Source organism: Engraulis encrasicolus, chromosome 18, assembly GCF_034702125.1.
Source record: "Engraulis encrasicolus isolate BLACKSEA-1 chromosome 18, IST_EnEncr_1.0, whole genome shotgun sequence".
NCBI classification, from domain to species: Eukaryota; Metazoa; Chordata; class Actinopteri; order Clupeiformes; family Engraulidae; genus Engraulis; species Engraulis encrasicolus.
The window spans coordinates 33930556-33955555 of NC_085874.1; the positions used below are offsets into that span (position 1 = coordinate 33930556).

Sequence of the window (25000 nt, forward strand, 5' to 3'; positions counted from 1 at the left end):
AGAGGGAGGAAGGGGAGGCCGACGACGAAGAGGAGTTCTCAGAGGAAGAGGAGGAGGTGGTGGGCATGGAGGAGGAGGAGGGAGAGGAGGAGGTCGACGAAGACGGAGAGTATGAGGACGGAGAGGTGGAGGGGGAGCTGGAGGGGGAGGTGGAGGAAGGAGAAGAGGAGGTGGAGCACATGGAGGATGAGGAGGATGAGCAGGAGGAAGATGACAACAGCGAAGAGGAAGAGGATGAGAATGAGGAAGAGGATGATGAGCATGAAGATGACGATGATTATGCTGTGCAGAGCCACATGCAAGGTGAGGTCAACTGCATTGTTTTAAATATATTTTTGGAATTTTATACATACTTTTTTATTACAGCTAGGATAGTGAGAGAAACAGAACAAGAATGGGGACGGGAAACGACCCCAGCCTGGACTCGAACCCGATTCTTAAGCATGATGGGATGGCGTACTAGCCCATTGAGACACCGCCAACTGCATTTTAACAAAACCAAGACGATAATTTTTAATCAGTATAAATAAAATCTACTGGACAAGAGTTTTCGTGCATTAGGGAAAAGGGTCTATTGTGCAAAACTCCTTAAGCAGTCTTATAAAAATCACTTCTAAATGGAGTATATTAGGACAAATAAACCTAGCGGAACAGACTTTAGCCTCTAGACTATTAAATACCATCTTTTACTAACCCCGCCACACTTATTTATTGTTTCGAGTAAAAGAAAATCAACACTTTAATTTCAGAATTGGTGAACTATGAATGCACTCAATTTTTCTTCAGGCTCCACATTCTCTCCTTAGTGCGAGTTTTATTGAGGTAATACAAGGTACCAGACAATATTAGGGTGTATGATTCTCTAGCCCCCTTCCATTGTGTTTCAGAGTAAAATAATCTACTCTGCAATGTTATGAAATATATTATTTCCCCCCTAAAAATATGTGTAGTAGCTGTGAAGAAAATAATGTTAAAAAAAGCTTCTCTTGTGAGACAAATGTAGTTTAAAAAAACCTCAGTATCCTGGAATGAATAGGAATTTTGGATAGGAATGAATCGGGATAGGATTTGACCTCTAGGCTTTTAAGATTTTGCATCTCAAAAACGTAACTATATTAACTTTTTTTTTCAGAGGCTTCTCTCTTCTCTCTGTCTCTTTCCTGACCACCTCTTCCCTTGTCTTTGTCTCTGTGTCCCTTTTTCTTTTACTCTCACACAAAAAACTCTCTCTCTCTCTCTCTCTCTCTCTCTCTCTCTCTCTCTCTCTCTCTCTCTCTCCCCCTCTCTCACTCTCTCTCTCCCCTCACTTCCACTATCTCTTGCTCCTCCTCGAAGTCTATTTTAACTCTCTATCTACCTCCCTCCCCTTCTCCCGATTCTGTCAACAGAGAACTGTTACACAAATGGAGGACAATCAATATCCCATGCAGAAAAGGATGTGGACACCAATAACAACAGCAGCAGCAGCAACAACAACAACAACAACCACCACCACCACCACAACACCAACAGTGGTAGCGGAGTAGCCGCCAGCGGTGGCGTAGGCGTAGGCAGAGGAGGAGGAGGAGGAGGCGGTAACCACCCACCCAATCCCGAGGAGTACGAGAACTACGACGAGCTGGTGGCCAAGTCCCTGCTGAACCTGGGCAAGATCGCAGAGGACGCGGCCTACCAGGCCATGACCGAGTCCGAGATGAACAGCAACTCCTCCAACAGCGCCGAGGAGGAAGACGACGACGACGACCGTGACGATGACGAAGACGACGATGATGACGACGACGACGATGACGAGGGGGGCAGGGGCCACAAAAACGGGGCCCTCAGCGTGGACCTGGACAGCGATGTGGTGCGCGAGACGGTGGACTCCCTGAAGCTGCTGGCCCAGGGGCACGGCGCTGTGCTGCCCGAGGAGGGATACCCGCACGCGGCCACGGCGGGAGACGGAGGAGGAGGTGGTGGTGGTGGTGATGGTGGAGTGACAGCAGGAGGTGTTGGAGGTGGGCCTGTACACAGAAAACATACCAGTGTTCATTTAACCCATTTTAGCCTGGAGTGACATATACTGTACACTGTATTAATTAAGGCTCTTGAGATTTGAGTTTTTTTCATAAAAAATGAAAAATAAAAAGTGTGGGCATGTTAGAGCTGATGAACAACACATTCTAATGCACAATGCAACTTATTTCATGTTTATGTGTTTCGGAGGCTGAGATATTTAAGATTTAATAGGCAGAGGGCACCCTTTCCCAAAAAGGGCTTCGGCTACAGTAAAATGGGTTGACTGAGAAAGTGTTCATTTTATTCTTTGGTCAGTGTAACATTTTCAGTTGTAGGTTAAAGGTCTACTGTGTAGGATGGTGGCCAGAGTAGGTATTGCAACTATGCTGCACATTGAAACTGTGCTGCCTATTGCCAAATTTTATTTTTTTGTGAATATTTACCAAATAATGAATTAATATTTACTAATATGACCGAAGCACAGTAAGTTTTGCAGCTAAAATGTTATATTTCTGGAAATTCAAAATGGTGGAGAATGATGGAAAAGATCCACACATGCCTGCTCATTGTAGAGTTGAAAGTACACAAGACATTTGAAAAGATAAAACCAGCTCATTTGTAACATGTGTCACTGTATTGTAACTTCTGAATCCAAGTTGTCCATCCCTGCTCTCCACAATGTTGCAAATAATCTATATGGAGATATGCAAGGTGGGTCAAAGACGTCTTTGTCATTCAGTTTTACAGACACCTTCCGCCGACTAACTGCAAAAAAACATTTTTAAATTGTTTCAAGTGAATAGATGACAGCCGAGGCTTTCATTAATTCCCTGTAACAATAAATAAATAAAAAGAGTCATGTTTTTTACAGTTACAGTCAGCAGAAGGCATCCATTACACTGAATGACAAAGACGTCTTTGACCCATCTAGAGACATGCAAGGTACTCTGTAAAACATTGACACCAAATTATTTACTGTGTAGGGGAAGAGGAGGAGCAGTGCCTGAGCAGCCTGGAGTGCCTGCGTAACCAGTGCTACGACCTGGCCTGCAAGCTGAACGAGTCCCAGCTGCCCATCCCCGACCACGCCTCCCTGCCCCAGCAGCAGCATCAGCACCCGCATCCGCACCACCACCACCACCACCACCACCTCCAGCACCACCTGCAGTCGGGGGGAGCAGAGGCCCAGGGTCTCCCCCCGCACATGCACGCCTACGGGGCAGGCATGTTGGAGGAGCAGCAACCCCAGCACCAGGTATGTATGGATTTGTATTCCTACTGTGGGTATGAGCAAAACTAAAAGGACGTTTTTCCTCACACGTGTGCTGTGGGCCCAACAAGATTTTTGATCTTTGAGCTAGTAGCTAAGATCATCTAACCCTATGTTAGTGGAGCAGCAGCCACAGCATCCGGTATGGGTTTTTATTCCTATACATTACATTACATTACATTAGACTTAGATGATGTTTTCATCCAAAGCAACTTACAGTTATTTTTAGTTTACAGGGTATTGGTTACAGTCCCTGAAGCAGTGTGGGTACCGTGCTTAACGGCACTTCAGCCATGGAGTGATATAGGGAGTGGAAGAGTGGGATTCGAACCCACAACCCCCGATCTAAAGCCTAAACCTACTTCACCATTAGGCCATGGCTGCCCACATTCCTACTGTAGATTCCAGTGAGCAAAACTAAAAGGGAGTTGTTGTTCTTAATAATAATAATAATAATAATAATAATAGTAATAATACATGAGTTTTATATAGCGCTTTTCATGATACTCAAAGTCGCTTCTTGTTGTTATTGTCATTTTTCTTACCGCACAAATACACCGGCCGTGACCTGAGCGAGGCGAGTGACGGAAGTAATTGACTTTGTATTGAGTCGCGCAACAAAAGCGATTCGGGCAACTACCCGTAGAGGCGATTCGTGCGATGAGAGCAACAGTTTGTAGTTGAACTCCTGGGAATATTATGCAAATTAGCTATGATGCGGTTTGGCGACAGCCACCACAACCAATGGGAATGTTGGAATGCTTGCATTCTGCTTTTAACGAACATACTACATAAAGGCTACTGGAGCCTCTATGCATGCTATAGTAGCTTTAATCCCTCCTATCGCTCTTGCTGCACAGAAGCGATTATCTATCGCTTGAATCTCGTCGCAGCCGGTCTATTCACCTTGTTATTGTTAATTATGCTACTATTCTCCACAGCAGCAGCAGCATCATCATCAGCAGCAGCATCCCCCTCCTCTGGAGCGCAGCTACTCTGACATGGTCAACCTGCTGAAGCTGGAGGAACAGCTGAGTCCTGTGCCACACGGTTACGGCCCACCTCCGGCCCACCCTCCGCCGCCGCCGGACGAGGACACCACCTCGGTCACCTCGGAGCGCTCGGACGAGGCCTACGACGTCACCAAGGGCAACCTGACGCTGCTGGAGAAGGCCATCGCCCTTGAGTCCGAGCGGGCCAAGGTGCTTATTTATTTCTTTTTCTTTTCTAACTTTTGGGCCCTTTGTTTCTGACAGAGAGAGTAAAGAGCGATAGGAGGTGGGGTAGACAGATGGGGTTTGGGAAATTAGCAAGGCTGGATTCGAACCTGCGTGCCCATGAGCATGCAAGCCCATATGTGGGCTGGCTCAGCTCCCTGTACCACACTTCCCCCTATTTTATTAAGCTTTATATTTAAACACTTTGCTTTGATGTTATTTCTATGTCGTGCTGCTATGCCTTTTAACATGTATTACTGACTTTTATTTGCTTCTATGCCTTTTAACGTGCATTGCTGACCATTGTTTCTTTCTACTGTTACTACTGTTTTAACATGCTACGATTTTAACATCTGGACTGTACAGTGTCCTTGGGTATCTAGAAAGGTGCTACGAATAAAATGTATTATTATTATTGTTGTCGTGGTTTTTGTTGTTGTTGTTATCATCATTATTATTATTTATATTATCATTAAGGTGATGAGGGACCGAGCGGCCTCGGAGCAGCAGCAGGGCCACATGGGTCGCAAGGACAATCACCACCACCACCACCACCACCACCACAACCACCACCACCACCACCCGCGTGGGCACGGGCACGGGCATGGGCATGGGGAGCACAGCCCCAGGCAGAGCAGCGGCGCTGAGGAGCGGAGGGCACGGCTACACCATGAGGGCGCCAAGAGGGCCTACTACAGCAAAGGTAATAACACATCTGCTGATTTCATTATGTGCTTGGCAACAAGGCCGCTGACAGCTTTCGCTGGGCCCAGGACAAAGTCACGTGAAAGGGCCCCCTACCCAAGACATACTAGGTAATGAGGACCCAATCCTGGGCCCCCTATCTCCTTGGGCCTGGGACAACATACCCATTTTTTCCCCCTGTCGGCGGGACGGCTTAGCAAAAGCAATAAGGCTCATTTTATTACATACAGTGCTGCTTAAAAAGTATTTCTCCCTTACTGGTTTCTTAGGGCAGTCATGGGTGAGCGGTTAGGGCGTCAGACTTGCATCCCAGAGGTTGCCGGTTCGACTCCCGACCCGCCAGGTTGGTGGGGGGAGTAATCAACCAGTGCTCTCCCCCATCCTCCTCCATGACTGAGGTACCCTGAGCATGGTACCGTCCCACCGCACTGCTCCCCATGGGGCGCCACTGAGGGCTGCCCCCTTGCACGGGTGAGGCATAAATGCAATTTCGTTGTGTGCAGTGTTCACTTGTGTGCTGTGGAGTGCTGTGTCACAATGACAATGGGAGTTGGAGTTTCCCAATGGGCTTTCACTTACTTTTGAGCAGCTGTTTTCTTACTTTTGAGCAGCACTGTACATGTATTTCCATTGACGTAAATAATATTGTGTTTTACATTCTTGTTTATCTACCACAATGACCTAAAATAGCTTCAGCTCTAGCCTCTATCCTCAAGATGGCACTCATCCGGGCATTTACGTTATGTTATGACATTGCGGACAACACCTTTTAACAATTCCCTGACACTAAGTACAGTCATTAAGGTGGTGTTACAGTCCATGGAGCAATTTGGGGTTAGGTGTCCTGCTCATGGGCACTTCAGCCAGGGAAGCTTACAGTGGGGAACAACGGACCCAGGAGGAGATGGGGGACCCAGAATCAGGTCCCAATTACATTGCGGTGAGGAGGAACTTTCAGATGGCTTGGTCCTCCTGACTCCTTGGTACCAGAGATTCTTTAAGTATATAGAGATATGCCAACATAATAGGTTGCTATGGGCACCTAACGTGACCAGGTTCCGGTCTGCCTAAAGGGGCGTGTCATAATACTCCTAGCATTGAATAGAACAGTCCTTAGGTCTGCCTAGGTCTGCCTAAAGGGGGATTTCCCCTCCCCCTTGCAATAATAGAACCCGGAAACAATGGGCCAATGGAACCTCTCTCTCTCTACTCTCTCTGTTGGTCCTGGCAAAGCTATCGGCGGCCCTGACTTGAGCCAATAGCCACTCATTGCCCTCTCTGATCTCAAGGCCAAGTCTCCAACATTGCTCCAGCATTGAAGGGAGGTCATTCATCATTTTTTTTTTCATAATGACTTAAAGAAACTCCCGCACACTGACCATTTCGCTGTTCTTTCTTTAACCCATTGATGCCTGATGTTGCGTTGTGCAACATTGGCCCTGGCGCCTGGAGCTGCATTACGCAACATTCAGGCTCATGAGATTTGAGACAACTTCATTAAAAATCTCTGTTTGTTTGAGATGAATGAACACATTCTAATGAAAGATGGGTGTCTTAGCGTTAAAATGCAACTTGGGGCATATTTTTATGTGCTTCAGAAGCTGAGATATTTAGGTTTTTATAGGTTTATAGGATTTTTCTTAAAAAGGGCTCAGGCATTCAGCACCCTTTTTTACAGGTGCCTTAGGCGTCAATGGGTTAAAGCGGAATTCACCTCTGGACAATGTGTGCTGTTATCACATGTAAATTATCCTCATTTTGCATTTTACATGAGAAAAATAAAGTAATTTGCATTATTTAGTTTAATTTAATACAATTATGTGCTGAACCGCGATTGCCAACGCTATTTTAACGTACTCAGTTAACCAGAATGCACTGCGGGAACCTAAGTAATCGTTGCCAGGTTAACGCGTCACCGAATTCGAAGGAATCTTGTGTTCTGGCTGCTCAGTGCTCGCTGCCAGCAGTCGTGGCTGGTTTTAGGACACATGTAGGCTGATATCCGAGACAGATTGATGTTGTTAATGTAGACTGTTGAAAAACATAACAATCATGCATTTTCCTCACTGGGTCTCATTGCGCAAACTATAGCTACTACTAACAGCGAATATAAAGCGAATGGAAAAACAAACTGTTGAGAAGTGCAGCTCGTGTCGCAACTGTCGCTGTCCTCAGATTAGTGCTGAAACGGAAAATGAGAAGGCCAGCCTAATCTTACATTTAGCCTATTTTTGAATAAAATAAATAAATGTAATACTCATTCAAGAAGTAAATAGCCTGTCTATCTCTGCTCATGTTCTATCTATCTGTTTAATCCCATCAAATCCAAAGGCGAGGCGGACTTGTCTCCGTTCAACCAACTTTATCAAAGGGCTCACGCTTTCTCGCCCTCTCTCTCTCGCGCTGGTGTTTGACCGAAAGCTGTTTCATCCGGACCTCTGCTGTTGGTTTCGGTACTAGACAGATTGCGGTACAAGGCACAAGGCAGATTGCCTGATGAAGGTCTAGTACCGAAACGTCGTTTATTAAAGAAAGAACAGCGAAATGGTCAGTGTGCGGGAGTTTCTTTAAGTTGTTGCTGAGTGACCCATTGTGCCATCTCCGACGCACCTGCCAGCTGAGGTGTGCGAAAAAAAGTCGAAGTTTATTTTCATAATGACACATTTTCACTTGTAGGTCTATGTACTATTTTGTTGTTATAGGCCTATGCACTTTTGCATGTAAGTGTCACTAATAATTTAACACCAAGAGGGCCCAGAGCAAAGGTAGAATTTGCGAAAATGTAACCAGCATTGGCAAGAGATCCTTCTGTTCTATATTCTATATTTTATATTTTTACTGTGTTTTTTAAGGGTGGGCATATGAAAGAGCCTACTCCTGTCCTTCTGAGAACTGAAACAAGATGCTATTGTGATTACATTTTTATATTTATACGCTCATATTTTATTAATAAGGGTGTGCTGAGGGCCTTGTTCAGGAAAAGTAATATACCTGCAAATGAAACCAACATTGACAGGAGGGGCCCCTGAGCACACTAACAAGATTACCCTACTTTTATATTTTATTAATATTGGGAAGGAGTCAGGAGCAAGGGGGCCTACAACAGCAGTTAGGAGATGCAGTGGGTTCTGTGATTGAAAGGTTGCAGCTCTCGGTTGGAGACCTTTATGCTTAGTCCCATTTCTACCACTTCCACTTGTTTTTACTCCCAACACTCACTTTTGTGCGTTCACGTTACTTTGCGCCGTATTTTCTCATGGAGGGTGTTAACGGGAATTAATTCAGAAGTGCCTTTCATCATTAGTACAATTTGATGAGCCACTGACATTGATTTATCATTTCAATTGGGTTATATTGTTTAACTCTTTGCAGGGTAAGGATTTCCCCATTTCTTCTAGAATTTTAAGCGAACATTCTACATACATCATACTGACATCTTGACATCATATCCAAACTTTTTCTAAAATTCTAATCACACACTGTGTACTGTAGGCTATGTGATCCTCAAAGTTATAAGTGCCCTCCATAATTATTGGCACCCCTGGTTGAGATGTGTTAAAAGCCTCACAATAAATTCAGTGTTTATTGCAGAAGAATACTGTCACACTGAAAATTGTAGTAAAATGTAGCCTTCAACTCAAATGAATTGTAAGAAGATAAAAAAATCCCTGACTAAAAAATAACTATTTTTCATTAAATCACCTGTTCCACAATTATTGGCACCCTTAACAATTCCCAGGAAATAAATATAATTGAAGCATTTCTGTCATTTCTACAGTAGTTTACAAAGTTTACCAGAGTATGTAGGAACATTTAATTAGTAATTCATCACTTCCTGTTTCCCTGGGGTATAAATATGACGTGACACCGAGGCCATTTCTCTTATCCACTCTTAAACATGGGAAAGACAAAGGAACACAGCATACAAGTGAGGCAGATGTGCGTCGACCTTCACAGGTCAGGCAGAGGCTACAAGAAGATTGCCACTCAATTGCAGCTGCCCATATCCACTGTGAGAGGAATAATTAAGAAGTTCAAAACAACTGGAACAGTGGTAAACAAGCCTGGACGAGGACCCAAGTTTATTTTGCCACCACGCACAGTGAGGAGGATGGTTAGAGAAATCAAAAGATCTCCAAAGCTCACTGTTACAGAATTACAACAAATGGTAGCATCCTGGGGTCACAAAGTCTCCAAATCAACCATCAGGCGCTGTCTACACGCCAACAAGCTGTTTGGGAGGCATGCACGGAGAAAACCTTTCCTCACTCACAATCATAAACGCAAGCGTCTGGAGTTCGCCAAGCGGTATTGGGGCTTCAACTGGGACCGTGTGCTTTGGTCAGATGAGACCAAGATTGAGCTTTTTGGCAACAAACACTCTAAGTGGGTCTGGCGTACCACGAAAGATGCGCATGCTGAAAAGCACCTCATACCCACTGTGAAGTATGGGGGTGGGTCAGTGATGCTGTGGGGCTGTTTCGCTTCCAAAGGCCCTGGGAACCTTGTTAGGGTGCATGGCATCATGAATGCTTTGAAATACCAGGACATTTTAAATCAAAATCTGTTGCCCTCTGCCCGAAAGCTGAAGCTGGGTCGTCACTGGGTCTTTCAGCAAGACAATGACCCTAAACATATGGCCAAATCTACACAGAAATGGTTCACCAGACACAAAATCAAGCTCCTCCCATGGCCATCTCAGTCCCCTGACCTCAACCCCATTGAGAACCTGTGGGGTGAGCTGAAGAGGAGAGTACAGAGGAGAGGACCCAGGTCTCTGGATGATTTAGAGAGATTCTGCAAAGAGGAATGGCTGAAGATCCCTCTTTCTGTCTTTTCCCATCTTGTGAAACATTATAGGAGAAGATTAGGTGCTGTTTTGTTGGCAAAAGGGGGTTGTACAAAATATTAACACCAGGGGTGCTAATAATTGTGACACACATTATTTGATGTCAAATAATTATTTCTTTATGTGGGATTTTTTCCCCACTGAATAAATGCACTTGTATTGAAGGTTGGATTTTTCTCTTTCTTTCCATTAAGGTCCCATATTATTTAGAAAAAAAATAATAATTGGAAGCTAATAAACACATCTCAACCAGGGGTGCCAATAATTATGGAGGGCACTGTAAGTTACTCAGCATTATGTTGATAATCTTGTAGATATTATTTACAGTATATAAAAAGCTGAAGTATGAGGAAAACTACTGCTATTACCCACAATAAGGGGAATGTGGGTATGTGTGGGCGATAAAATTTTCCCCTGTGCCCAGTGCCCAGCATGCCTAGAGAGTATACTGTTCTCTCACGACAACATCTCCCGTCTTCCTGTATGTGTTTCTCTTGCTCACAATGCACCACCATCTGTGTACTTTGTCAGTATTATTAGCGCATAATATAGAACATGTAAATAAAAAAAAATAATAATAAAAACAGCTGCCCATAATTAAGGTCCTGTGGTGGTGCCATGATCGAAGTGAAAATGAAGTGCCACTCCACTAATTACAACACTGTACAGACTAGAGAGGATTCTGTTCATTGCACAGATGTGATGGATCCCCGGCTTTGTTGCAATTATAATGGTGCTCTTCATACATGAGATGAAGAGTAACAGATGCATAGCAGAAGAGGAAGAAGAAGAAGGAAGAAAAATGAATAAAATAAAACCGGTCCAGTCCTTGTGTCACTGTAATAACCATTGCTGTCTGCTGTTTGTACCCCTGGGAAATGTTTCGGAAATTCATTAGCTTCTGTCCACGCAATTTCATGTGTGTCATTACGGGCTGTTGCGGAGAGCCCACCATATTGACTATGGTTATGCTGCTGGTATGGAGTAAAGAAAAGCTCTCTTGTAGCGACTTTCAATTTATTAGCGGTAGGCTATACGTGCTGCTGGTGAAGAAGATTACCCAACGTGTAATTAGTGAGTCTGAGGAACAAAACGGTTCTGCCCCAATGAATGCAGAGCAACACAATGCAATTATCACCTGTGTGAATGGATAGCTGCCCTAACCATCATTACATGTTCACCAATTAGTCTGCATTTGCATGCAATGATGGTTCGCAAAAAATGTTAATTAAATCGCATTGATTAGTGTATGATTCATGTGAATTACTGAGGACGGTTTTGTCGCTGCATTAGGCGTAAATTATATAACCACACACATAGTATAATGCAGTAGTATTGTCTCTGAAGGAGAAATCCAAATAGACAGACAAGTACAAAGCAAAGTGAGACACCAGCAGCAACATTGACAGAGAAATAGAAAAAAGCCATTATCGCCATTAACACACCAAAAAAATGAAAAAAATAAGACAACTTGACTGGAAGACTTTAAACTAACTTTTGTAAAGAAAGAAAATACAACTACTTCCAACATGAACAGAAAGACAAACTGTCTCAAACACAATTATTTCCCCCTTAAGCATGAGCCAGCTAGTCAGCCGGTTAGACTGTCGGTTAGATACAGGCAGATATAATTGCACACAGACTGGCAGTACAGTAACAATGGGGCTGCCTAGACTAGACCAAAGTCAGGATGTGGCACCGTCAGCAGCAGCAGACAGTAACAACAACAGCAGCAGCTCTGCCTGTTAAAAGTGGGCCAGTGGTGGATAATTCAGCTTCAGGCGTCACCATACCCGTTTCAGCGATGCAATAAATCACCTGGTCCCTTCCCCTGTGCCCTTGACTTCATTAACTGTGGCACCACACGGTACTAAGAGATTTAGAGAATGGCTGGATATGGGAATGGTACTTGGTACAGTATGGGTTTGGATTGGAGCCTCTGAGGCCTGAAGCCAGTATTCAAAGGGGTACTGATGTGGTGGCATGGCTGGAGCAGGACCGCTGACCGTTTTGGCCTGGGCCCAGGACAAAATCATCTGAACACCCCCCAACTAATGCGAGAACCCAATTTGCAGCCCCCTCTCTTCCTGGGCACAGGACAACTGACCCTTTTGTCCCGATATCAACCCCCCACCCCCTGTCGGCTTCCCTGGGCTAGTGCACTGTATCAACTCTCTTTCAGATTGTTTACGATATCTACCGGTAAATCATGGTGCTGTACTCGGGTATACATTGCTTCCTGAGCGTCAGAGTACTTCAGAGTACGGCCACAGAGCAATGGCGCTGTTGTGCCATTTCCATACCAATGGTCCTACCTCTGCCACAGTCGCCATGCCCCCCCCCCAGCCCCCCTCGAGCACCTGCCCCTCAAAATGTCTGTGCTCGCCACTGCTTCTTACAATATTATGTTGGATATTGTGTTTATTGTAACAGCAATATCTCTGAAATGGGACACAATTGGAACACAAGGCTTTGTGACATGATAAAGGGAATGTAAAGAGGACCATTTTCAGTCTAAACTCAATTTTGACAAAAGATGTACTACTGTAGTTTTGTAGGGCAGTACAGTAGGGCATCTACAGCATCAGGTCACCCTGACCAGCTCTGTCTGGCGAGCGTAGTCTATGGCTGGCGCTGGAAGACAGGGCTGGGGCTGGGGCTGGTGCTGGGGCTGGGGCGGGAGGATAGGGCTGGTGAAGTGAAAGTGAAAGCCCATTGGGAAACTCCAACTCCCATTGTCATTGTGACACAGCACTCCACAGCACACAAGTGAACACTGCACACAACGAAATTGCATTTATGCCTCACCCGTGCAAGGGGGGCAGCCCTCAGTGGCGCCCCATGGGGAGCAGTGCGGTGGGACGGTACCATGCTCAGGGTACCTCAGTCATGGAGGAGGATGGGGGAGAGCACTGGTTGATTACTCCCCCCACCAACCTGGCGGGTCGGGAGTCGAACCGGCAACCTCTGGGATGCAAGTCTGACGCCCTAACCGCTCACCCATGATGTGCTGGACTAGATAGAGGGCTGGGGCTGGAGGATAGGGCTGGGGCTGGGGCTGGGGCTGGGGCTGGAGGAGAGGGCTGGGGCTGGGGCTGTGGCTGTGGCTGGGGCTGGGGCTGGGGCTGGGGCTGGGGCTGGGGCTGGGGCTGGACTAGATAGAGGGCTGGGGCTGGTACGGGAGGATGGTGCTGGAGCTGGGGCTGGGGCTGGGGCTGGAGCTAGTGCTGGAGCTGGGGCTGGGGCTGAGGATGGGGATGGAGGATGGGGCTGGAGGATGGGGCTGGGGCTGGGGCTGGGGCTGGGGCTGGGGCTGGGGCTGAGGCTGGGGCTGGGGCTGGAGGATGGGGCTGGAGGATGGGGCATGGGCTGGAGGATGGGGCTTGGGCTGAGGGCTGGAGGAGAGGGCTGGGGCTGGGGGAGAGGGCCGGAAGATGCTGGCTGGCTGGGTCTTTGGCTATACTGTAGGTGGTTGTGATTGAGGCTGGGACAAGAGAGCGAACACAGTAAAGAATTGTAGTGTTACTGTTGATTCAACACTTAGAGAGTCAATTCACCGTCATCTAGAGTATATTTGGTTCCAAAGTACTCTCTGGGTGTTGAATTAACAGTGCATTTTTACTGTGAAAAAGGCTGGATGGCTGGCGTGGCCATGGGTTGGGACAGCAGGAGAGGACTGGGTAGGCTAGCTGGCGTGGGCTGGGCTATGACTGGGGCAGGGAGGGGCAGGACTGGGAGAGAGCAGGAGAGCAGGAGAGCCCTCTCCCTCTCTGGCTGGCCGGCCTGTCAGCCATGAGTAATGGCCATTTGCACGGGCCGTTAGTGCCGCAGATCTCATCTGCAGGATGCTGTCCCATGGCCTATTTACTCTCTCCCTCACTGCCTCACTCACACACCTCTCCTCTCCTCTCCACGCAACCTGCCTCTCTCTCTCTCTCTCTCTCTCTCACACACACACACCTCTCCACGCACCATGGCCCGCTCTCTCCCCTTCTCTCTCTCTTGTTCTCTCTCCCACACACGCACGCGCACGTGCATGCGCGCACACACACACACACACACACAGATGGACACACATACACAAATAATCACAAACCCAATCACTCGTACGTACGCACACACAAATACCGCACTGCAATCACACACACACACACACACACACACACACACACACACACACACACACACACACACACACACACACACACACACACACACACACACACACACACACACACACACACACACACACACACACACACACACCCTTTCTGTCACGCAAATAACACACGCACAAGCGCACACACAAACATAAGCTGTCCCTCATGCACATACACAACACACCAAGGGCAGATACTACATAGCCTCATCTGACACACACCAGCAACATGGGCATGAACATGCATAATCATGCACACATACTGTAGTGTACACACATCCCATTATACATACATACTGTTTATTCAGCTCTGGCCTGGACTGATCAAGCCATACAGAGTCCATACAGTGCAGCAGCCTGCAGTGCACTTGGCCTTCATGATGTGGAACGTCATTGTGCTTCCACAATGGGCATTGTCAATCAAACCCTCACCAGTGTGCACTGCGCACTGCCGTCCACCTTCAGGGCTGCAGCATGCTGCTGTGTTGTTTACTCGCCCCTCCCTCTCCTGAGTTCCCACTCAAACCTCTTGTCCCCTTGCACCCTCCTCTCTCTCTCTCATATTCTCTCTCTCTTTCTCTCTCTCTCTCTCTCTCTCTCTCTCTCTCTCTCTCTCTCTCTCTCTCTCTCTCTCTCTCTCTCTCTCTCTGTCTCTCTCTCTCTCTCATAAACACACACACGCACAGTCACGTACAGTACAGGTACACAAAGTCATGCGCGTGCAAACACACCGGGGCATTCCTAGGGGCAGGCACCACCTGAGGGGGTACAGCACCATCGTGATACTCCGCCACCAAACGACATTGTGAAAATCGTTATATACATGTTAAAATAGATTAAAAAAATATTAAAAATAATTTAAGTGTTATTTTACCACACTGTTGCAATAATACCATCACTACTTGTGCTTTTTGTCATTTTATTATACACATTTTGCAGACTGTTTGCCTGGGGTTCATTCCTGGGCAAAGTTAAGGACCCAGTGTTGCGTATTAGAGGGTGTTGAGCATGCTTCCTGATTGTTTCTATGGTAGTAATATGTCACCATGGTTGCTAAGCAATAAGCCCGTGGTGGCTCATACGCAGGCCAGAGAAGACATCTTCATGCCAGCTAACGACGTGGAACCATAAATGTTTGATAGTCAGGGATCAGCGGGATATTATAATAAACATGTTCCCGATGCACATTGTATGGACCTGTTTCTCTGGATGCAAAGCTAATGCAGCTCATTCATTTGTCCATGGCCGCAGGGGTGTCGTTCAGCAGGGTAAAGTGTGACTGAGTCACCAGGGCCCCCTGGGGGGGCCCACACAAAGTCCGATTTATGAAAACATATGGCTGAGGGGGTCTATTGGAGCTGACTGTACATAGGGCCCAAAATGTGCTGCTACGCCCCTGCATGGCTGTGCTTGGAATGGTGAGATAGCAATAGGGCCACGCACAGAGCTGGACTGGTCCCCTGGCATGAAGGGCATTTACCTGGCGGGCCAACCGTTCTCATGGGCAGAGCCTAGATAACGCACATAGCTGCAGCCTAGGTGCCCCCACTTCCAAAAAAAATGCAGATTTGCGACGAGATGCGAGCGATATTGAAAAATTAACCTCTTAGGCCGAGGACAGTTTTAAACCTTGTTAACAATCCTCTCCACAGTTGGCAGACTGTTACGTTATACTTCATTCCTAGCTTGAGCTAGGAACCTGAGCCAATGCAACTTCAGACGATTCTTTATGTTCTAGCCTTATACCCATATGGAAAGGATATTGTAAAATCATACAGCACTTTTGGACAAGCTTTACAAATTCTAAAAGATTTTTATATGACAATGAACACAGATATACATTTCTTTTTGTTAAATTTACTCTCGAAAGTGGGCCCTTTTCTCATACAAAATTAATAGGTGAAACTAATATGAATAAAGCGTAATTTGTGCATGGCATTCAAAGATAATGTGTATGATACAATTACTTTCTTTGTATGCTTCATATAATGTTTTGTTCATATAATAATTCTGAATGAGAAAACACCAAAAGGGGCCACTGTCAGAAGTAAATCCAACATGGAATAGATATTTCATATACTGTACGTAAATGATTCATAAACCGTTTTTTTCAGTATGGATAACCAGGGTGCGATTTGTTGGAAAACCAGAAGGGGGGAAATGTTCCAGATTGTAAGCAATATCAATGGAATTACATTGAACTGTGATTAAATCATGTAGAAAAATTGGCGATATCAACACCAGAAGGGGGGACAACCCCCCCCATCCCCCCTACAAATCACACCCTGTGGATATCCATCTCTTGTCACCTCATGTGCGAAGGCAAGTAGTAGGAGTCGATGTGTTACACTGGGTGGTCGGGTCTCCCATCTTTACTGTAGGACTTGGAGCAGGGCAGCTGACAGCTTTGGCCGGGCCCAGGACAAAGTCGTCTGAAAGGGCCGCTCAGCCCAATGCATACAATGTAATGAGGACTCAATTCTGGGCCCTCCATCTCCCTGGGCCCGGGGCAACTGTCCCCTTTGTCCCCCCTGTCAGCACCCCTGACTTGGAGATGACTCTGCAGTTGACCCATCATTTCCTATCTAAACAACACTATCACAAAAACTTTCAGCGAGACCGAGGTGGCTGTTTACAAAGCGCTTCACCTCCATGGCCCACTTCCTGCATGGGCCCACACTCACAGGGTGCCCTCTCCGCCCCCACTCCACGCAGGACTCACTCTATCCAGGGTCGGAGATATGGAGGGGGCAAGCAGTGCATTTGCCCCTGGGCCACTGAGCCAGGTGTAGTCTACTTTTTATGGTGGGTATACTGTATATTTGAGCATTTTTTGATGCGGGTATACTGTATATATTTGTGCTATTCTAAATAATGGCTCAATCAATTTTAAGTGGGTATACTGAAATCCCTGAAATTTTGAAGTGGGTATACTGCGTATACCTGCGTTCTACGTAGACTACACCACTGCCCTGGGCCCTCCTGTATTGTTGGTGGGGGCCCTATTGTGACCGTGACAAGATGTTTAGGGAGCCCTTTGAGTGTTTTGCCCTGGGGCCCTGGGTGCAATTGAAGAGTTCAGATGCAAAACCCCCTAACTCCATTTCTGAAGACCTGCACTTCTATATTTTTAGAGAACCCCGTTGTTGGTTTGGTTTACATTCATGTACTTGATAATACATATAAATAGTTATATTACGTAAATAAAATGAAAAATCTATCACCATTTTCCTCTGCCATTCCATCCTCCACTCCACTCCTCTCCTCTTCCTCCCTTCCTTCTCTCCCTTCCCTTCCCTGCTCTTGCAGTCGGTGCATTGGCAGATATACTGTACGTACTGTAACTTGATGTTTGAGAACAAACTTGACTCAAGTGAGTGGGGGAAGAGGTGCCGCTTTTCCAGACGCTCTGTTCTTCCAGGAGCCAGTTGTCAGGTCTCTGGCTACCCCTCTCTCTCTCTCTCTCCCTCTCTGTCTTTCTCTCCCCCTCTCTCTCTCTCTCCCTCTCTCTCTCTCTCTCTCTCTCTCTCTCTCCCTCCCTCCCTCCCTGGGGGATCCCTGCAGGATGAGGCAGGAGTGACGCTGACGACTGATGGATAAGACATTCACCATCACACTGTCTCACACACACACAAGAACCCACACAAACACACACAGAAACGCATGTGAGCACAGGCACAGTCGTACAGACTCACTGTGGCAAACACACTACACACACACACGCACACGCACACGCACACAGGCACACACACACAGGCACACACACACACACACCACCACAAGACCCCAGACAGCCACCTACGCGCAGAGCTCCAGCGGGAATACCGATAAGCCTCTTTCTCTCCGGCTCGGCTCTCTGTGTTATTTCCCCAGGGGGGCACATTTTTAATGAAACATGAAATTGCATTTCTGTGGTGCGCGGATCTGACAGTTGAGCCGATTTCTTCCGTCCTCCTGTCCCCCCAGCACCCCAATCCTCAGACCTACTGTAGCCACCCCTCAACACGCACGCACGCACGCACGCACGCACGCACGCACGCACACTGCCTCATTAAGACATATGCTCACATTCAGATATACATACATTTACGAGAGAGAGAGAGAGAAAGAAAGAGACAGAAAGAGAGAGAGAGAGAGAGAGAGAGAGAGAGAGAGAGAGAGAGAGAGAGAGAGAGAGAGAGAGAGAGAGAGAAAGATCTCCAGAGGAATTTCCTCTGTTATGTCCTATTTTATTAACGAAATTCTCTGAAAATAAACACAATAAATTATTGTTTTTTTGGGGGGGTTGGGTTACACAAATACAGTATAATGACATTATGTAACCAGATGCTAAATACTGTGTATATTGTATATACAGTACGGTATCCTATGTACCGCATATACAGTATATGAAAGACATCTAAGGGTAAAAGTATTTTCTGTGTCAAAATGTTTTTATCCTTCAGAGGTCAAAGATCTTTACAATCTGATTTTTCAGTCATTTCACTCATTCACAGCACGATATTTCCATCATTTTCATATTTGCCTTTGATTGTGAGATTCAAATAGTTATAATAATATCAGAAAATAAATAATAATATCAGAAAACTGTGTGTGATATTTGAAGGATTATATTTTGTGTGACAAGTGAATATGTTCGGAGTGACCTGTCGGGTTTAAATGGCCTCTTTTGGGTTTTGTTTGTGCGTGCCGTGCACCAACTGCTAATGCTGATGTCTGTTTATTTCCTCCACGCCCGCTGACAGCGATATTGGCTGTTTTATTTTGTTTGTTTGTTTAGTTAACACACATTGTTTGTCTTGTTTTATTATGTTTGCTGTTAGACTCCTCCAGAGGGGAGAAGAAGGAGAGCAAATGCCCGACTCCCGGCTGCGATGGAACAGGCCACGTGACGGGCCTCTACCCGCATCACCGCAGCCTGTCTGGGTGCCCACACAAGGACCGCGTGCCCCCTGAGAGTAAGCTCTACTCGGCATTACAGCATGGGCATGGACACACAATGGATGCACACAGACATGCAACTGCACGCACACACGAGAGATGTGTAAATGCACACATGAACGCACACACGTTCACACGGACAAACACGGGTGCACCATGTCTCAAATAGTCTCACTTTGGGCACTGTTTTTCAGCAGAATTTTTTTTGGCACTTGATCCAACTAGCTGCAACACCACCCAGACAAGTGGAAACTGAATGTTTCAATGGAGCTGCCTAATTTTTTTTTTCTCATCGTATAATTTTTTGCCCCAAAATATTAAAATTAACCTGAAAACTAGTCCTAATGAGCTGTATTTATGAGGCCAAATCCATATACATTAGCAGAACACTAGCCATTAGGCCTACAGGTTGAAATCTTCTGGCCTCAAGGAAAAACACCCAAATAACTTCACAATATCTCCCCTTTTACAATACCAACCTTAGTTCTTAACAGGACAGTTGTGTTTATGAGGGTGATAACTAGAAATTGGAGTAGAATATATTTAGCATGTAACTTAGCCCAATTGACTCCATTCAGGATCCTCTATCATCACTTGCCTGCGGTCACCATCTAGGTGGAACTGTCCCTCAATTCCAGTAAGGGCACCACAATAGTGGTCCAAAATTTCCTGCAACACTATGCACTGAAGACCTCAGTGCACTGTGTGCACGATGCACTAAACACCAGTGCACTAACACAAGTGCTCAATTTGAGACACATTTGAGACACACTGACTCAGACATGCAGGCATACACACTGATTCAGATACACAGCCATTGACTGATGACACGCTGTGCTATATCTCTTAAGTTCTTGTATGGCTCAATAATGGTGTCCAGCTTGTTTCTGTGGTTGTGACCTTGTGTATTGTGCAGTAGGCCTACATGTCACTGGAAGATGATGTAGATGTGGAAATGCTTTACCATACACGGCTTACAGTGACTTATATGCTACAGTGCTAGCTACCAACTTAGCACCAAGAAGAATGCTGCTGGTAGTTTTGTGAACAGCTTGTGGTTAAGGCTGTGGGTGAATTGAGTGACTGAGCATGACTGTGGTCTGAGCAGTGTTGCCAAAAAACATCAGCGAAAGTCGCTGTTGGCTCGCTGAAAAGTCGCTAGATGATGTCATGACGTTACATATGACGTCACAGCGTCACGCACGACATGCTGATCTCTAGAAAACATGCCCACTTGGCTATGTTCATGGATACGTTCAAGTGCTAGCTACTTTTTCAGAGCTAATGTGCAGCCCTGCTTAGCCATGGGAAATGCTTTGGGCTGCGGCATAGAGTTAGAATTATGTTGAAAAACAATGATTTTGTCACTAAAAAGACAAGGTTTTAACAGTCGCCAGATTCACCAAGTCCCTAGATGAGGATTTTAGTCGCCAGAGACATCCAAAAGTGGCTAAATTGGCGACACTGGGTCTGAGTGATAATGACACATGAGCAGCAGGATACATCCACATATTTCCTGATGTACATTGGAACGTCAAGAGTCTCCTTGTCTGCATGGCCACCCATACTGCAGTCACACTTGATATGTTTTTGAAAGAAAAAAATAGGCCTAAAGCATCGGCCAGTGTACACTAGTACGTGGCTGATTTTCAGAATTAGCATTTACTTCTTATGGAAGTGCAAGCCTTAGCTGAATCCATTCCAATCCGTAACCCTCTTCACTTTCCTTACCCTTACACAAACCACAAGCAAATTTTAACAACAAAATGCTCTACAGCAGCAGTTTTAGTCCCATCTATAGGATCAACCAACCAAAGAAAGTTTGACCCGAAAGAAAAAAAACAACTAATATACCACAGAACTCTTCTTCAAGTCTAGTGTTGTAAGTTTGAGAGCACAGAATAAGAGATTCCTGAGGGACAAACCAACAGAACATTTCATCAGATAGTGAATTTAATGCGATGTGATTTGGGACTAGGTAGATACTCCATTCCCTTCCGGACTTAAAAGATCTGTAGTCTGAATGTGTGGCCGATACTGTTGACTTGCATGCCGTTGTTCTTACCTTGCACAACCCCCTTTCTCTGCATGCACCTGTTGTAAGAGCATGTTATCCGCTTCTTTTTCTTTCTTTTGTTTGTGTGGAAAGAGCTGATTTTCTCAATGTGCACACTAGTAAAGCAAGGCCAGACAAGTTTATTTGTATAGCACATTTCGTACACAGGTGCAATGTGCTTCACAAAACAATATAGTTTAGAGCTGCTAGGGGAAACCATCTGAGAACAGCTTCGTCTTGAGTCTAGATTTAAAGCTATCAATAGTGGGTGCATTTTTTTTAACATCATCTGGAAGCTGGTTCCAAAGCTATCAATAGTGGGTGCATTTTTTTTACATCATCTGGAAGCTGGTTCCAAAGCTTTGCAGCGTAGGAGCTAAAGGCTGCCTCTCCTCAGTCCTCTAGCACTCTAGTACCTGCTAATGACATTTATCCTCAAAGAGAAATTGCACCAAGAATGGGGTGCCAAAGGTTCCTCTCCTTCCGGCTGGCTTATGGGGCTGAGAAGTCAAAAAGTTTAATTGAGATCTAATAGACTGATCGAACCTATTTTCCGATCCACCTCGCCTTTCCTAGATCACACATACTGTACGTCAGAATTAATGATAATAACCAACGATGTGATTGTTGACTTCACTTGTCATGCAATTTGCTAGTTGTGTGCATGCAAAAACACATAATTATTTGGACAAGAGAAGTTGCATGCCTAACGTCTAACCACTTTAGCCGCAGTGTAGTGGTAGGGTTATTTGTTTGCCCTCAGTGTTAGTTCACATCAAATACTTGAAGTGCACATTGCAATCTCCCTCAAAAACTAAAATAAGTTTTCAGGCCTGCCAAAAATGATAGGTCTTCCGTCACCAATCAAGATCTTTAAAATTCACCGCAGTAATATGTGAAACCCAGAACACATGTCAAACAGGAACAGGATTTAGCTTGACTCGTTCCATTCACTTCCATTTGACATTTCAGGAAGTTGTGACCTATGGTCTGGAAGTAGAAGGACGTGACTTTGGCACCCCATTCATAAAATGCGGGAGTCTTTTGCTTGCATCATCTTAATTTAACCCCTAATTAACCCTAAAACCATACGTTCAATCACACCAAATCTTTCAGGCTGTCTTCTAAGGAGATAGCGCCTATACCACTGCCCTAAACCTACTGTTGCATGCTTATCTTCTTGAACAGTGCGCTGTTACTTATTCTTGCAGACGGTCATCTAGGCACTTTGTTACTACCAGCAACACATTAGTTTGGGGTGCAAAGTTATTTTGCCAACCATTCACATTTGTTTTCTAACACCAGCAGAACAACCAATAAGCGCAACACAGAAATAGTTTAACCCCAAATTGACAACAAGCCGACTGCAACAATAACGCACTGTAACATCTCGCCACGAAGCATGCCAGTATTCCTTACCTCGACTGTATCTTCTCTAATAGTGCAGCATTACTTGTGATGCACTCTGACATCACACCAGGATAGTAGATCTTTCCTCTACTGTTGCATGCTTATCTTCTTGAGCGGTCCATTGTTACTTGTAATATACTGTGACATCACACCAGGAAGCATGCTCGTAGTCCTTACCCATAAAGATAGAACATAACACTAGAGTTGCCACACTCCCCAAAATTTCACAGCAATCCTGACAGACATTATGCAATGCAATGAAATGAATGAAGAATGGGCTCATCTCTGTCAAAAAATGGCTTATATTGAATTTCCATCGACACACTATACAAGGACAATACTTTAAATGTGCGTCAAAGTAATATCTACCAAACTAAACAGTTTTTGTTTTAGTTTATTTTATCAATTCATATGATTTAAGTACATTTTTAGCAATTCAATTTGACAATTTCAAATCTGGTTAATGTGTCATTTCATATTTACATCAAACATTAAGCCTTTTTCGACAGAGGAGGGCGTGTTCTCCATTCATTTGCATTGACTGAAAGAAGAGCACGGGTGTACCTACCTACCCAAGATGGCGGCTGCGCTTGCCGCTTTCCGGAGCTGTCTCGAATTGCCTCGTTCCCTCTAGTGTTATGTTCTACATCTATGTCCTTGCCTTCTTCTTTAACCTTTAACCTCTAACCCTGTCTGCTGTCTCTTGCCTCTTCCTCTTCCTGCCTTCCCGCTGCTAAGTTCTCGCTATGCACGAGAACGTTCTAAAGTGTCCCACGCCTGGCTGCTCGGGGCGGGGACATGTTAATAGCAACAGGAACTCGCATCGCAGGTGAGTGGTAGCTCGGCCATCAAATGAGCCATCAAATTTTGTATACGAGACAATGGGGCATTGTTACTTTTGAAAGAAGATTACCATTTCTTTTCTTTTCTTGAAACTAAGCAGTCCTTATTCTTTTATAGATTGTTTTCATTCTATCATACTGTTTGATTAAAAAAACATTTTCTGTCCTCTTTTTTCCTCCTTTATTTTACCAGGCCTAGTGTAGTCACATTGAGGCTATTGCCTTTTTTCCAAGTGAGCGTTAGGTACCTTCTTCTATACAGAAATGCATCTGATGCACATTGAGCCTCAACAACATACAAGTAGCTGATATACACGTAACAACATCCAAACAACATACAGACATCCCCCCTCTCCCTCTCCCTCTCATACACACACACACATACACATGCAAACACACGCACACGCCCACACATACACACACACACATACACACACACACATACACATGCAAACACACGCACACGCCCACACATACACACACACACAATACTGTACATAAAACTGTGATTAAAGAGTGTCACACAGTTCTGGTCTGTAACGTTGTGCGGCAGTGTGGCTCTGCGGCAGACGGTGGTGCTACCATGCTGTGCGGCTTGTCAGTGAGCTGCGCTGCCATGCGATGTGAGTGCAGTGCAGGCTGCTTGCCTGTGGTACCACTGTTCTGTATGTCCTCCCTGGAGCCATGTAAACGGGTATGCCACTGCGTCAGCAAGGCCACTGACACCTTTAGCGGGGCCTGGGACAATGATCTGAAAAGCCCCCCCGCACTGAGAACATTCAATGCGATGGGGACCTGATTCTGGGCCCCCCTTCTCTCCCTGAGCCCTGGGCAATTGCCACTGCCTACTGTATGTGTACATAGAACAGATGGCAGTTTCCACTTATAGGCGACCCTATGCATACTGTCACTCATAGTGTATTAATGTTCAAATCTGCACAGGTAAGTGTGGCGGTATGGAGAACGTGTGTATACAGTTAGGGCCATAAATATTTGGACATCTGCACAATTTTCATGTTTTTGGTGCTGTACACCATCCCAATGGATTTGAAATGAAACAAACGAGATGTACATTAACAGCAGACTTTCAGCTTTAATATGGGGGTGTTTGCGTCCAAATCGAGTGAACTGTGAAGGAATTATGACATTTTCTATCAGTGCCACCCCATTTTTAAGGGACCAAAAGTAATTGGACAGTCTAGTATTTATACATCAAACTTTCAATTTTTAATTATTTGGTTGCAAATACTTTCCAGTCAGTTACAATTACAATGTAATTTGCAATCCATAGACATCAATAGACACTGGGTTTTATCCCTGGTGATGCTATGGTGAGCTCTCTATTGCAACAGTCTTCAGTTCCTGCTTATTCTTAGGGTATTTCCCTTCAGTTTTGCCTCCAGCAAGTGAAATGCTTGCTCACCCGTACTCAGGTGAGGTGATTGACTGGACCATTGAATAATATTCCACTTTTTGGGAGTAGAAATGGCTAGTGGCTTTCAGATGAAGCTTTGGGTCATTGTCCATCTGCAATGTGAAGCATTGTCCAATGA

General features: G+C 45.4%; 1 protein-coding gene across 1 annotated transcript in view; it reads left to right on the plus strand.

Annotated features, from left to right (window-relative positions):
* The window catches only part of myt1la (myelin transcription factor 1-like, a), an 87074-nt gene that overhangs the window by 25303 nt on the left and 36771 nt on the right, over nucleotides 1-25000 (plus strand). The window contains exons 5-13 of the mRNA XM_063223483.1: nucleotides 1-303; nucleotides 1389-1460; nucleotides 1587-1997; nucleotides 2982-3145; nucleotides 4207-4470; nucleotides 4963-5004; nucleotides 5080-5188; nucleotides 19022-19156; nucleotides 23344-23434. The exon at nucleotides 1-303 is cut by the window's left edge and continues 176 nt beyond it. Of these exons, the coding sequence (XP_063079553.1) occupies nucleotides 1-303; nucleotides 1389-1460; nucleotides 1587-1997; nucleotides 2982-3145; nucleotides 4207-4470; nucleotides 4963-5004; nucleotides 5080-5188; nucleotides 19022-19156; nucleotides 23344-23434 (1591 nt within the window). The remainder of the gene's footprint in view (nucleotides 304-1388; nucleotides 1461-1586; nucleotides 1998-2981; nucleotides 3146-4206; nucleotides 4471-4962; nucleotides 5005-5079; nucleotides 5189-19021; nucleotides 19157-23343; nucleotides 23435-25000) is intronic.